The sequence below is a fragment of the Cololabis saira genome, chromosome 18 (assembly GCF_033807715.1).
Source record: "Cololabis saira isolate AMF1-May2022 chromosome 18, fColSai1.1, whole genome shotgun sequence".
NCBI classification, from domain to species: Eukaryota; Metazoa; Chordata; class Actinopteri; order Beloniformes; family Belonidae; genus Cololabis; species Cololabis saira.
Genome location: NC_084604.1, coordinates 7,196,937 through 7,212,877, shown reverse-complemented (window position 1 = coordinate 7,212,877; position 15,941 = coordinate 7,196,937). Strand labels below are relative to the sequence as shown.

General features: G+C 41.6%; 1 protein-coding gene across 1 annotated transcript; it reads right to left on the bottom strand.

Annotated features, from left to right (window-relative positions):
- Positions 1 to 4,679: 4,679 nt before the first annotated feature.
- LOC133464564 (muellerian-inhibiting factor-like) lies at positions 4,680 to 6,830 on the bottom strand. Its single transcript, XM_061746619.1, has 7 exons — positions 6,718 to 6,830; positions 6,398 to 6,631; positions 6,151 to 6,320; positions 5,863 to 5,974; positions 5,686 to 5,785; positions 5,193 to 5,596; positions 4,680 to 5,086 (listed from the first exon to the last, which is right to left on the bottom strand). Exons 1-7 carry the CDS (start codon positions 6,803 to 6,805, stop codon positions 4,680 to 4,682), a joined length of 1,515 nt encoding a protein of 504 aa, XP_061602603.1. The 5' UTR covers positions 6,806 to 6,830.
- Positions 6,831 to 15,941: the final 9,111 nt, after the last annotated feature.

Here is a 15,941-nt window from a genome sequence, read left to right as displayed (position 1 = left end):
TGATGTATAACACACCTGGGTGCACGATACGGTTCGGGCTGAATTAACTCTCGAAGGAATGGCATAAATTTCGCCAAAATGACACAATTTATTCAAAATGGCCGACATCCTGTTCGGTTTTGGCCATGACTCCAAGAGACTTTTCTTTAAATTGTGCCATGATACAGGTGTGTAGCGATTTTCGTGCATGTACGTCAAACCGTATTGTGGGGCTTGAGGCACAAAGTTTTCCGGGGGGCGCTGTTGAGCCATTTTGCCACGCCCATTAATGCAAACCATGAAATATCAAATTTATCACCAGGCCTGGCTTGCATGCCAAATTTGGTGCCTTTTGGGGAACTATCAAATATGGACCAATCAGATGAAGGGGGGGTGCGCTTGTTGGCGTCTAGCGTCGCCACGGTAACACTTTCGAAAGAGAAAAGTAATGCGTGTAGTCGCAGGATGGAGACGCACATTTTGATGTATAACACATCTGGGTTCACGATACGGTTCGGGCTGAATTAACTCTCGAAGAATGGCATATATTGCTCCAAAATTACGCAATTAATTCAGAATGTTCAAAATGGCCGACTTCCTGTTCGGTTTCGGCCATGGCGCCAAGAGACTTTTCTTTTAGTTGCGACATGATACAGGTGTGTACCGATTTTCGTTCATGTACGTCAAAGCGTATTATGGGGCTTGAGGCGCAAAGTTTTTTCTGTCTGAACCGATCAGATGAAGGGTGGGCGCGCTTTTTGGCGTCTAGCGCCGCCACGGTAATGCTTTCGAAAGAGAAAAGTAATGCGTGGGGTCGGAGGATGGAGACGCACATTTTGATGTATAACACACTTGGGGGCACGTTACGGTTCGGGCTGAATTAACTTTCGAAGGAATGGCATAAATTTCGCCAAAATGACACGATTAATTCAAAATGGCCGACATCCTGTTCGGTTTCGGGCATGACGCCAAGAGACTTTTCTTTAAGTTGCCCCATGATACAGGTGTGTACCGATTTTCGTGCATGTACGTCAAACCGTATCGTGGGGCTTGAGGCACAAAGTTTTCAAGGGGGCGCTGTTGAGCCATTTTACCACGCCCATTAATGCAAACCATTAAATATCAAATTTTTCGCCAGGCCTGACTTGGGTGCAAAATTTGGTGAGTTTTTGGGCATGTTTAGGGGGGCAAAAAGGCCTTCCTTTTGTCAGGAAAATAATAATAATAATAATAATTAAAGCTGCAAGCAGCGATGAACGGGCCCTCGCACTCACGGCCACCGCCCCCATAAGCATATCAGAAATGACACCACCCACGACTTCCTATGTCAAACCATTCAAAAGATGTAGCAGAAAAAAGGGACAACCAATCAGAAGAAGGGGCGGGGCTAATTCAGGCCAATGAAGGTCAAGGACTCCATACAGAATCTGATGACACCACCCACGACTCTCTATGTCAAACCATTCAAAAGTTATAGCAGAAAATCGGGACGACCAATCAGAAGAAGGGGCGGGGCTAATTTTCACCAATTATGGACAAGGACTCAATACCGAGTCCCATGACATCACCCACGACTCTTTATGTCAAACCTTTCAAAAGTTATGGCAGAGAAAAGTATTCTAGGGGGCGCTGTTGAGCCGTTAGGCAACGCCCATTAATGCAAACCATGAAATATCAAATTTATCACCAGGCCTGGCCTGCATGCAAAATTTGGTGACTTTTGGAGAACTATCAAATATGGACCGTTCAGATGAAGGGGAGGCGCGCTTTTTCGCGTCTAGCGTCGCCACGGTAACACTTTTGAAAGAGAAAAGTAATGTGCGTCGTCGCAGGACAGAGACGCACATTTTGATGTAAAAAAAAAAAAAAAAATTGCTGACAAAAATTTCATCATAGGCTACAGCCAGGCTCGAACTCCCGACCTCTGGCACCAAAGACCGATATGCTCTGGGTGAGCTATGTCTCAGCCATTCCTTTCGCTTTGACTTACTGGCTTAGGAGAGACCAACATACCAATAAAATGTCTGGAATTTTTTTTCCTCATTTTTTAAATATTTGTAAGGTATAAATATTAGTAAAACACTACTATTTTATTATTACTCTTTCTGTAACCATTCTACCAAGGTTCTAACCGGGCTGAGCACGGGACTATTTCTGATATCACCACATTACAACAGCTGATCGGTCGGGGAGCGGGGCCGTCATCACCCTACTCGCCACTGATTGGTCGGGGAGCGGGGCCGTCATCACCCTACTCGCCACTGATTGGTCGGGGGGCGGGGCCGTCATCACCCTACTCGCCCCTGATTGGTCGGGGGCGGGGCCGGCAGACGTTTGAATCAGGAAGCGGGAGTCAAACCATTAAAAAGTTATAGCAGAAAAAAGGGACAACCAATCAGAAGAAGGGGCGGGGCTAATTAAGGCCAACGAAGCTTAAGGACTCATTACAGAGTCCCATGACACCACCCACAACTTCCTATGTCAAACCATTCAAAAGTTATGGCAGATAAAAGTATTCTAGGGGGTGCTGTTGAGCCGTTAGGCCACGCCCATTAATGCAAACCATGAAATATCAAATTTATCGCCAAGTCTGGCTTGCATGCAAAATTTGGTGACTTTTGGAGAACTATCAAATATGGACCAATCACATGAAGTGGGGGTGCGCCTTTTGGCGTCTAGCGTCGCCACGGTAACACTTTTGAAAGAGAAAAGTAATGCGTGGTGTTGCAGGATGTAGACGCACATTTTGATGTATAATACACCTGGGTGCACGTTGCGGTTCGGGCTGAATTAACTGCCGAAGGAATGGCATAAATTTCGCCAAAATGACACAATTTATTCAAAATGGCCGACATCCTGTTTGATTTCGGCCATGGCTCCAAGAGACTTTTCTTTAAGTTGTGCCATGATAAAGGTGTGTAGCGATTTTCGTGCATGTACGTTAAACCGTATTGTGGGGCTTGAGGCACAAAGTTTTCCGGGGGGCGCTGTTGAGCCATTCTGCCACGCCCATTAATGCAAACCATGAAATATCAAATTTATCGCCAGGCCTGGCTTGCATGCCAAATTTGGTGCCTTTTGGGGAACTATCAAATATGGACCAATCAGATGAAGGGGGGGTGCGCTTGTTGGCGTCTAGCGTCGCCACGGTAACACTTTTGAAAGAGAAAAGTAATGCGTGTAGTCGCAGCATGGAGACGCACATTTTGATGTATAACACATCTGGGTTCACGATACGGTTGGGGCTGAATTAACTCTCGAAGGAATGGCATATATTGCTCCAAAATTACGCGATTAATTCAGAATGTTCAAAATGGCCGACTTCCTGTTCGGTTTCGGCCATGGCGCGAAGAGACTTTTCTTTTAGTTGCGACATGATACAGGAGTGTACCAATTTTCGTTCATGTACGTCACACCGTATTCTGGGGCTTGAGGCGCAAAGTTTTTTCTGTCTGAACCAACCAGATGAAGGGTGGGCGCGCTTTTTGGCGTCTAGCGTCGCCACGGTAACGCTTTTGAAAGAGAAAAGTAATGCGTGTTGTCGCAGGATGGAGACGCACATTTTGATGTATAACACACTTGGGGGCACGTTACGGTTCGGGCTGAATTAACTTTCGAAGGAATGGCATAAATTTCGCCAATATGACACGACTAATTCAAAATGGCCGACATCCTGTTCGGTTTCGGGCATGACCCCAAGAGACTTTTGTTTAAGTTGTCCCATGATACAGGTGTGTACCGATTTTCGTGCATGTACGTCAAAACGTATCGTGGGGCTTGAGGCACAAAGTTTTAAAGGGGGCGCTGTTGAGCCATTTTGCCACGCCTATTAATGCAAACCTTTAAATATCAAATTTTTCGCCAGGCCTGACTAGGGTGCAAAATTTGGTGACTTTTTGGGCATGTTAAGGGGGGCAAAAAGGCCTTCACTTTGTCAGGAAAATAATAATAATAATAATAATAATAATAATAAAAATTCCTGCAAATACAATAGGGCCTTCGCACTGAAGGTGCTCGGGCCCTAATAATAAAAATTCCTACAGATACAATAGGGCCTTCGCACTGAAGGTGCTCGGGCCCTAATAATAATAATAATAAAAATTCCTGCAAATACAATAGGGCCTTCGCACTGCAAGTGCTCGGGCCCTAAAAAAATACAAATAATTCCTACAGATACAATAGGGCCTTCGCACTGAAGGTGCTCGGGCCCTAATAATAATAATAATAATAATAATAATAATAATAATTCTTGCACTTACCGGTATATAGCGCCTTTCAAGGAACCCAAGGTTGCTTTAAAGGGAGAACAAATAATTAAATAATAATTTAAACTTTAAATGTTAAAATTGATAATTTGGAGAAAATTACATGTCAGATAAATAAACCAACACACTGTAGGATCATAATTTTATAAAATATTGTCAGTACATAGAACTTATATGGTTTATTATTCCATAAAACATTTCTGTTAAAAGAAAGACCTTGAAAATCCTCAATTAAAAAGTGAGAAACACGTGTGCATCACCCATCATTAATGTAAAATCATAGTCTGAAGAGACCAATGTTGACTAAAATGAACTAGTATACCTAAACAGCTATTGCATGAAAATAGTGACAATAAAGTGACAAATTAATCTCTTTTTTCCTCAACAAATGTGATGATCAGTGAGAGTTACATCAAAGAAAATTCTGCAACTGCTTTATCGACATCCACACTCCTTTACTATCATATCTGGCTTAATGGACAGAAAGGAGCCTTCGTTGTTCAAGTCCACGACCACCAGGGGGTCATAGGCGACGGGCACGCAGCACGGTGCACGCTCGTCCGTGCCGCTGTCCTCGGTGTGGGAGTTGAGCAGCACAGCGTGGTTGTTGCCATTGATCAGTGGGAAAGTACACAAGCCGTGACAGTTGTTGATGTTGGCATTCGTCGGCCCCAAGAAGAGCTTGTCAAAGGACACAGTGAGGCTCTTCAAGCCACATACGACGGGCCCGGAGGGGTTTCTGGGGCCCGCTCTGGTGGCCCGCAGCCTGCTCTGCACGTCATACGTGTGGCCTACCATCTGGAGGGCTTTCAGCAGAAGAAATGCACAGTATTGTTTCTCTCCTGTTGAAAGTGCAACAGAAAACAGATGGATCAGTTTAAAAGTTGATATTCAAGACTATGTTGACATCATTTCATGCTTTTCATGTTTTTCCAGTATACACATCACCTGTTGCTGGTTCATTTCTCTGGAAACCACAGAGATCTTTGAGTTTCCTTAGCCTCTCTGTGCCACTGTCAGCCACTTTCCCATCACGTATTAACTCCAGTATTTGCATCTCACTCTGCTCCAACCTCTGGCCAAGCTCTTGCAGCAATGTGGGGGACAGGGCCAGTTGTTCTTGACGGGCTGGAAACTTGGAGGCCCAATTATTGAAGGAGAAGATGGTGGGGGTGGAGGAGTTGATGAGTCCCACCAGCAGGGTCTCGCTGGAGGACAAGCCGAGCCTCAAGGGAGGCAGGGACTGTAAGGAGTCCAGGTGGACTGAGGGGGACCCGGTGAGCTCCTGAGGGAGGACACAATCTAGGAAGCGCCTCAGCGCACAGAGGAAGGAAGTCTGAGTAGCGGCATGTCTGCAACAGAGAGCAGGGGATGAAACAGAGCACCACCGCGGCAACGCTTCATCACAAAGGCGGAACATGAAAGTTAAAGTACTGGTAACCTGGTTTCAGATCCTGTTTCTCCTAAAAAAAGCAGAAGCAGTGTCATGCGGGAGGTACTTCCTGATTTTCCACCAATAAGGCTGTCTCTCATGTTTTGCTCTGCAATGAGAGGAAATTTTAGAGGGGGGGGGGTGCATTAAGTTAGGCATTGACAAAAAAATAAAATCACATCTCACTCATATCAGGAGTATTTGCATCAACAGAAATCCGCCATTTCTGCTCAGCAGTGCTCTCAGACGGTTTTCCAGTCAGTAGTATATAACGTGTACTTTCTGAAATGGACGCAGACTAGAAAAGAGACAAGAGAGAAGCATTTACTGTAGGGGGGATCTGGAAGTTTGATTCTTTTGTGTTTCTTTTGAAACATCACTGGCGATACTGCATACATAAAAACAAATTTAGACATTTTTGCAACAGATTTAACAACACAGTCCATGCAGCAATCCAGCATGGCAGTTCTTCACCTGCGTGTGCGGCTGCAGCGAATGACTGGTGAAGGTGATGTCCAAGTCTCTGCCTGGGAAAGGACTTTCAAGGACGAAGAGCAGAACCGGCTTTAGCCTGAGCAATGGGGACTGTGGGACGTCAAATGTCACTGCGATTGTCCCTTGCTCGTCTTCCTCTGAGACAGGCTCTGAAGAGGAAACCAGTATGTGATGCAAAAGGAAAAGTTTAACAATCAAACAAAAGCAGAGTCAGAAGGAACTGTACCTGCAACTGGATGCAAAACCTTCAAGCCTTCCCTCTTGTTTCTTATTTCCTCAGTGAGCTCTGATAAGGCTGAGCCTGCTGAATGATACGATGAGCCAAACAGTGACAAACTGCTGTTTTTGAGTGTACCGTCATTCTCCGAAGCTTCCTGCAGTGCTGCTGCAAAGTCATCCACAAAGCAGGTTGTACGGTGACGTACGGTGGAAACTGAGTCTGCCGTTGTGAATCTGTGCTCTGAGTTGGGGGGGAAAGTATAAGATTTTTACTCAAAGATGAGAGAAAACAAACAATATATAAAAAAAGATGCGATTCAGTCTGACCTGTTCCTGCAGGCTGCTGTCCATGCCAGACCTGCGAGGCCACGCCGAGCCTGGTCCAGAACAGAACCAACACAATCACAGTCGACATGGTTCCCCGTCTGTTGCAACCCTTGTGAGCTCGGACCTCTCTCAGGAGCTTGTTACAGTTGGTCCCAAATTAACATGGCTGTTTCACTCGCGGGATACAAGATTCACGCATTCGTTTGAACTGCACTTTTCAGTCTTAGCCGCTAGGTGGAGGCAGAAACTACGACTTGACATGAGATCTGTTTTTAGGAGGCAGGGGAGTCTAGAGTACTAGAGAGAGAGCTTCAGCTGTTCTGTTCCAGCCTGATATTCAACTTTGTTTAGGTCTTGCTACCATTAACATCTTTTGTTTGTTTGCTCTCATTTTTTCCCTCCAGTTTGCAACCTAACTTCCCTTGGTTTGTTGTTCATTGTTTTCCTGTTCTTTTTTCTATTTTTTGAATTAAAAAAAGGCCCAAATTTCCTAATGGTCTGGTATTTGAAAGTGTGCAAAAGTGCAAATGCATTGTTTGAATGTGATTACCTCACGTGTGTGTGTGTGTGTGTGTGTGTGTGTGTGTGTGTGTGTGTGTGTGTGTGTATGTATGTATATATATATATATATATATATATATATATATATATATATATATATATATATATATATATATATATATATATATATATATATATATATATACATATATATATATATATATATATAAATACTGTATCAAGGACAACATAGCAGAAATGAGACAAACAGCTTGCAATGCTGCTGATCTGTTTGTTTCATTGTGGTCTTCAGTGCGTTGGGAAAAAAGGACTGTGATTTACTATGCATCCATCAGTACAGTAAGTTTGATAAGCAAGAACAGTTAAATAGTGATAGAACTCAATTTATTTGCAATGAATTCAAATATTAGAATACAGTTATTATGCTGTTGCAAGTCCCAACTTATTGTGTGTAGTCAATTGACAAATCATTAAACTTTATTTTATTTGTATAGCGCCAAATCATACAATATAAAATGCAACACATGGTGCTTTACATGCAGAATAAAATAACAATAAAACACAATTTAAAACATTCCATATGACCCCACCCCCCACGCGTACACACACACTCACTCACACTCATATACATGTGCACACACTCACACGCCCACACCCACACACACACACACACAGTAAGTGGACTGGTGACATGGCTTAGCACTCACGATCCAGGTGAGGAAAACACTACCTATGGGTGGCCGTCCACACCGAGAGGCATCACCGACCACGACCACCAGAAGCATCCCCACAGAGACCCCCCCAACCCGGACAGACCGGGGCAGACCCCACACAGAAGGTGGACCCCCCCCCCAGCTACCCAGGCCTGAGGGACCCCCATGACGACACCCCCATGGGCGGAGCAGGCACACCTCCCAGTGTGAACGACCCCCCTGAGGAAACACTGGAGCTAAAAACTGAAAGATTAAAAGAAAGTAAGAAATGCCTAAAAGTGTAAAATTTTAGAGAAATATATATAAAACTTAAGATGAATAATAAATAACATAAAGTAAAAAGTCACTAAAATGGATTAAAGTTTTAGAGATGATAAAAGAGCTAAAGAAGTACACACAATACATAGCTAAAAACACTAGGTAAATGAGATCAGATAAAAGCCAAAATCATTGTGGGTCAACTGTTAGTCTGCCTAACTGAAAGTTAAAAAAAAGAGAGAGAAAATATTGGTTTAGTAAAGGTAACAGATTTAGAAGTTAACATAAGCATATATAATTATAAAGGTATAGGTAACAATAGGTAGCAAATGGTAGAATTCAGTTTATTTGCAATTAATTCAAATTCATTTTTAATTTGACAATTATGCTGTTGGGAATCCAGATTTATTGTTAATCACCTGTTATCCTGCCTCACTCAAGTCTGAAACTTAAAAAAGGAAGTATCACACGTGTAAATGTACAGAATTTACATGGTTTAGCAAAGAGACAACAGGTCAAAGCAATTAACACAAGCATACAGTATATCTTACATTTATAAGGAAGAATAGGTAACAGTTAAACAGTGATATAACTCTAGATAGAATTTAATTTATTTGCCACAGATTTCTTATTAGAACACATTGATTATATATGTTGTGAGTCAGGCTTATTGTGTAGTAGTCAATTGGAAAATCATTGTCATCTGTCACTCTGCCTCACTCACGTCTTAAGTTTAAAATCAACAGATATATTACGATTTTATTGTTGTTGTCAAAGAATGTACAGGTTGAGTAAACTTCTAACAGAGTTCAAATCTATTAACATAAGCATAAAAATATTCGAAAGCGAAACATTTATTGACATTCTTTACTGATTGTCGTGGTTTTCCTCAAGTTTTTGAATTGCCCGCCAGCACTTCCGGGAACTTTGGGGCGCTGGGCGCTACATGGACCACGTGATCGTCCAGCTTTTTGAACTTCCGTTGTCGCCACTCTCTCTCTCTAGTACTCTGTGTTCGAAATCGCCCCCTATCCCCTATATAGTGCACTCAATACATCCATGAGTGCACTACATAGTGTGCACGCCATTTTCTAGTGCTGTTCGAATTCTCTTCACTACTTTTCGTCCACTACCTCGTTCACTATAAAATACCCACAATGCACCGCAAAAGTTAGTGTACAAGCCATGTACCCATGCCATGTACCCATGGATCTATTATATAACGCATGTACCCTACTTTTTAACTCCCGTATACCACAATGCAATGCAGTCATGAGCTGTGTTCGAAATCATCCACTCGTTCACTCACTCCCTACTCCCTACATAGTGTACACTACATAGTGCACTATGTAGTGGATGACCAGAGGAGATTTCGGACACTACAATGTACATTTTTTTAACGTGTTTGCGTCAGTAAATGCGCCGGATGTTCCTGTGACGTAGCGGACGCGACATGCAACATGTAAACACTCCGAACCATGCTCCGAACTGCTCCGGGATCTGATACTTCTGTGTCAATAAATTGTTGAAAATGAATGGTGTAGAAGTGTGCTTTTGTCAACTACTGTTGTGTGATCCAATCCTCAGCTATAACTGCTCACGACATTGCACGAGCTAAAACCTATTTAGTACGTCCGACCTACCGTTAGCAACGGTACCGTTAGCTACTGGCTGCTGGCATTTAACCGACGATTGCTTTGATACATCTAAGAAATATGATTCCTGAGGTTGATTTATGATTTATGTTTTCATTTATTTAGTTAAGTATCCATTGAATAACATTGAAATGTCCTCGAATTTCATTTAATAACTCCAGTTACATCAACTCAAAGTTATAAAAGTCTCAAATTACCAATGTATTTATATTTAACACGAGTTAAATTAAATTACTAATTAACCAGTTATTACATTAATCACCAACTGCGGTTATCATTGATTAATTCGTTCGAGTACTTGCAACAATACTTGTATTTGTAATTTCAGCTTGTTAGGAGTGTTTAATGGTTTCTCATATCCTGACAGGGAATTGGCTTGTGAGCAGTACCCGAGTTGAAAAAAAAAAATGGTGGTGGATTTTATCATATGGGGACAGATAATTTGTGCTGATTACAAATAATATAAAATATTACAAATAATAGCACTGACCAAAACACCTGCAGAAATACTGCAGGAATGACATAGCAGCAGTTAAATGCAGCCTTCTGTAAGCTTTAAATATCCACTTGGCTTATATCAAATACATCAAAACACAACAATAAAAAACACTTTTCTGAACTTATCAATATGACTCTGTCCTTCACAGGATAAGTAAAATGGATCACTGCAAAAACTCTAAATCTTAACAAAAATATTTGCCTTATTTCTAGTTAAAATGTCTAATTTTAGTAAAAAACTCTCATTACACTTAAAACAAGACTCATTACTGGAAAAAACAACAATTTTCTCCTGTTTCAAGTAGATTTTCACTTAAAATAAGTAGAAAAATCTGCATGTGGAACAAGATTTTATTGCTTGTAATGAGAAGATAAATCTTGTCCCACTGGCAGATTTTTCTACTTATTTCAAGTGAAGATTTACTTGAAACAGGTGAAAATTGTCAAATAAGTTATTTTTCTGGCAATGACTAAATGTTGAAATAGCAGTAAAACCACATTCATTGATGAAATGACATAATGGATGGAAAGGGGGGATGATTTTGACCGTTTTTATTTCAGGGGGGATGCCATCCCCCATCAACTCGAGTACTGCTTGTGAGTAACTGTACATTTGAATTTATCATTTCGGCTTTCCACTGCAACATTTTAAAACAAATAAATAAAAAATGTTAGAGTAATGAATCACCATTGTACCATTGAATAGTAATAAATAATGTAAGCAATTAACTGATAAATCATCTAAAATACCTGCAGCATCCTGTATTTATATACCTTAAAACACACTTAAACTCATAAAAGGAACATTTCAACCAGGAAAGACAAATATGAATTCAATAACAATTTTTAATTCATTATTTATTACTTTGAAAAAAGCTTCAATAAAAAGGTCTTAAGAACAGTCTTCCCCACCCAAGGGAATCATTCTGGAGGGAGCTGGAGATGACAGCAACTGTAAAATACAAAGCAAACGTATTACAAGTTAAGAATGTTTTTTACAAAGAGACAAATCTTACCTTGTAAGTTTTTTGTTTTTTTTAATTTTCCCATTTCTTCCCAGCCCTGGCTGGGGATATCACCCCCTCCAGCCCCATTTCTTTCAGGACAACCCTAAGAAATACAAGACAAGTATTAATTTCATGCATCCATCAAATATAATATTAAATATACCTACGTGTTACTGTTTAAATTGTATAACATCATGTCAACGAAAAATAAGAAAAAGGTCTGCACACCATAGGGGCTCCCATGCAAGTGTAATTTATTAAGCATGACGTTTTATGCGATGGCTCTTAGATGCTTATAAACAGGGTAAGCGGATGTGCATGTTGTTTCTTTACCATGGTTTAATAACATCATATCAACCTCATAATTGTTAGATTTCCCTACATTTTTTGTCACGATTTACAGAGTACAATGCACATATTTACACAGGTAATTCGAGGTTAGGACTAGCATAATTTGACAAAATAAAATCCACTAAGGAAAAACATAATGCTATCACTGAAATGTGTTTGCTTACTCCCATCCATGAAACGCGGCGTTACGCCGCCCCGAGAAGAGCCTGTTAAGCTGCATACGCAGCTTAATCAGGCCCTCAATATCATCATCTGTCCCTTTTGAAAATAACAGACAAGCATATACTTTTATAACAAGTCGCAAATTGTGAACTTACATTTATAAGTAAGCAAAGCGTTCCCGCGCTCCCCCGCCTCCTGTTCAGCTGCCATTTTTTCTTCTTCTCCTTCTTCTCCTCAGACAAAACATGACCGCATTGCATTGTGGTATACGGGAGTAAAAAGTAGGGTACATGCATGGATGTATTGCATGGATGTATTATAGAACATGTATTGGGTACATGGCTTGTACACTAACTTTTGCGGTGCATTGTGGGTATTTTATAGTGAACGAGGTAGTGGACGAAAAGTAGTGAAGAGAATTCGAACAGCACTACAAAATGGCGTGCACACTATGTAGTGCACTATATAGGGGATAGGGGGCGATTTCGAACACATGTTTTGTCTGAGGAGAAGAAGGAGAAGAAGAAAAAAGAAGAAAAAATGGCAGCTGAACAGGAGGCGGGGGAGCGCGGGAGCGCTTTCCGTACTTATAAATGTAAGTTCACAATTGGCTACTTGTTATAAAAGTATATGCTTGTCTGTTGCAGCCATTATACATGTTTGATCATTAATAGTTTGTTGTTTATTTAGTTGTGTTCACATATTGAACGCTAGGTGGTGTATGGGTGCAAGAGGTGATTTAGGTGCGCTCACGGGTGCAGGTGTAACTGATTGCAGGTGATTGAGACCGGGATGAGCTCACAGTTTGTGACCGTGTAGCCATGCACACTTGGATTATGTTTATACTGGAATAAACAGAATGTGTAATTGAGTTCACGCGTCAAACCTTCTATGTCTCGGTAAAGCAATCCCTGAAGGACTTTTGAGTAGCAATCGTCATAACAAAAAGTCACAAACTCGCTAAGAAGAAGCGCGTGAGATTTGTCAATGGGACAGTTGTAAATGGAGAAGCAGCGCTACTAGGAGACTGCTGCAATTGGATACAGTTGGATCTGATGCGGTGCCGCTTGACTGGAACCGAGCCGCACCGGGCGATCAGCTGACAAGCGGAGTTTGAAATGGATTACTTTCGTTACAATCCGTGAGTAAAAAAAAAAAAAAAAAAAAAAAAGGAAAAGGACAAACAGGTCAGTGGGACATCACTACAACCAGCGCAACTGTCAAGCTGTGAGTACTACTGTTTCTTACAAATACCGACGCACAATGGATGATGAACTGCAAAGTGAAAAAGCGCTTTCTGAACCTAATCCAATGGACAATGAAGTCGATGGTAATAAAGGGCAGAGTGAGAACATCAAAGCGCATTTAAACGGCGACTCATCTGAAAAAAATATGGAAACATATCCGGAGACAGGAGCAACTACAAAACGTGCACGGCAACTCACAGCAAAAGCATTGATGGATAAATTAGACAATCTGCAAAAATCAAGAAAAGCTCAATTAAATAAAGCAAGCAAACTAAAGGCGATTATTGCTGAACTAATGACTGACAGAGAATGTGAAAAAGAAGTGAAATGCACATTTGATACACGAATCCGGCGACCGGTTTGTGTGCGCCGCCATCTTGCGGCGGCGCCATCGCTGCGGTGGCAGGTGTCAATCTGCCACCGCAGCGCTGTTATTGTAACCTGACGCTCTACAGCATCATTATAGCTGGATTGATGATGTTAGACAGTGGCCTTCCATAAATAATGAAGGTATCTTAAATTAATGCTGATGTTAATTTATAAATAATGATTTGTTTGAGCGATAAGCAGGAAAGAATAGAGGAATAGGGAGATAAGGGAGTGTATGATTAAACACTGTAATATAGCTCTCTCCACCTCCTCTCCTTACGAGGCACGTCTGCACAATTAAATATTACCTGTTTATGTTTTGTTTTATTTTAGGTATCCAAGAATATTTTATTGATCGCCTGGCGTCCGATGACGAAAAAAACCGCAATTACAGGTCTCTAATTGAAGGGCAGAACTATCTCAGCTCCGGATGATACAGAATACATACATACATAACCCCAATCTGCAGATAAAACTAGTTTGTTGAGGAAAAAATATCAACTCTATTTGTAGCTGCAGAAGAAAAAAATAATCTCACGAGGAAAAGAAAAATATTGCTCACGCCATCGGAGCCTCTTTAGCATAAAAAAAAAGAAAAGAGAAGTAAGAGTAATAAAAAAGATGTACTGTATGTTGTTATATTGTACTAATTTATTGAAACACATGGCGAGTCAAACATTTACCAAAGCAGCTGCCAAACACTAAACAAGGTAGTAAGACGGTGGTTCTGCAGAACTGCGGCAGTAAATCCTCATCGGAGCTTCATTCTTTAGTAGTGATTTCATATGAACCCAAACCGTTAATAATCATTATTTTCTCCATATACCGCTCCCTGGCTTCCTTGTTTAAGGTATCCAGGTAAATTCCAGTTCCTTTCCAGCAGTTTAACATCTTTTTTTGCGTTCCGTCTGTTCACTTGGTGAAACAGAAAAGTAGTTTTGAAAGTCCCTCCCGTCTTCATTCACTATCAAAACAAATGCACGTGACGGGACAGGAGTGTTCCGATGATACAAATACATTAAGAGAGCCTGGCAGGGAGCGGAGTAATAGATCCATACGTATATATGTTTATGGGCTGGAGCGGAGGAGCGGAGCCGCCACCGCAGTAATGGCGGCCGCTCGACTTCCGGGTTTCGCCGGATTCGTCTATTGCAGCAGGATCAGCCCCCCGGTCAATCAGAAGGCAGGCCGATTTTTCCCAGTGGCCAGCCGCGGTACTGCAACAAAAAATCCCATGGGGCCCAGAAAGCTTTTTTCCCATAGACCGCAATAGTTAAAGAGAAGCCTCTAAAACTGTTCACAGGAACCTCCAGCTGTAATCACCGGCAATTACTAATCTTTGTATTCTATATTTTTAAGTCATGGACTTTATATCCGTCAAAAATGTTTTCTAACGGCCAGAAAAGTCAAAGAAAAGTCTCTTTCTGGGCGTGACGTCACGGCTGACGTCACAGCCGTGTCCGTGCATTCCATGGATGTGTTATATTAATATATATTATGTAATTATATTATATTAATACATTAATAATATATGTAATACTATACATGTAATAATATACATTAATTAAGATATTATATTAATACATATTATATTAATACTCGTTCTCATTGCCCCGGGGCATGATGGGAGGCCCCAGAGCATCATGGGAGGTGACTCAACCGCACATGCTCTATGGGCCCCATAACGCGGAAGTAAACCCAGAAGTCAGGAACTTTTTTCGGCGTATGCGACAGGCGAGCAACTTACATTGAAATGAATGGCGGCCATTTTTATGTCCGGTATCCAGGTTAATATAATACAGCCATGAGCTGGACGGGCATGGGGGGGGGGGGGGGGGGGGGGGGGAGCGGAGAAGAGAGAGGAGAAAATGGAGGAGCATGTGAAAGTTGTTGGTCCAGTGAATGGGGAATTTATATTTCTAAAACCCCCCGACGGCACCGTTGATAAAGGTACAGTGATGTGTGATTTTGTGGAAAGGACTTTGCTCACCACCAAAGCAGCTCAAGTTTAGCCACAAAGCACCTGGTCGCGAGTGCAGCCACGGCTAACGTTAGCAGCAACGATGTTGCCACAGCAACGCTCTTCCCCAAACTAAACTGGAGGAGAACAACGCTCATGCATCTGTTTAAGTCTGTTAAAAGAATAAATAAAATACTTCATACATTTATATATCAATGTTTTGATCCGCCACAATAATGTAATGAGTTTAAAGGAAAACACCTCAAGTTGTTCTCAGCAATTTTTAGGTGACATTAAAAAAGCAATTAATTAAATTAATTAATTACAGATCTTTTAAAAAGGGGGACCGGAGAGTGTGTTCCAACTACAGGGGGATCACACTTCTCAGCCTTCCCGGGAAAGTCTACGCCAGGGTACTGGAGAGGAGATTACGGCCGATAGTTGAACCTCGGATTCAGGAGGAACAATGCGGTTTTCGTCCC

Coding starts and splice junctions, on each gene's coding strand:
- LOC133464564 (XM_061746619.1), bottom strand. CDS start 6,805: ATGTCGACTGTGATTGTGTTGGTTCTGTTCTGGACCAGGCTCGGCGTG. Junction 6,632..6,717: donor ACAGCAGCCTGCAGGAACAG/GTCAGACTGAAT, acceptor CCCCCAACTCAG/AGCACAGATTCACAACGGCA. Junction 5,087..5,192: donor GAGAAATGAACCAGCAACAG/GTGATGTGTATA, acceptor CACTTTCAACAG/GAGAGAAACAATACTGTGCA.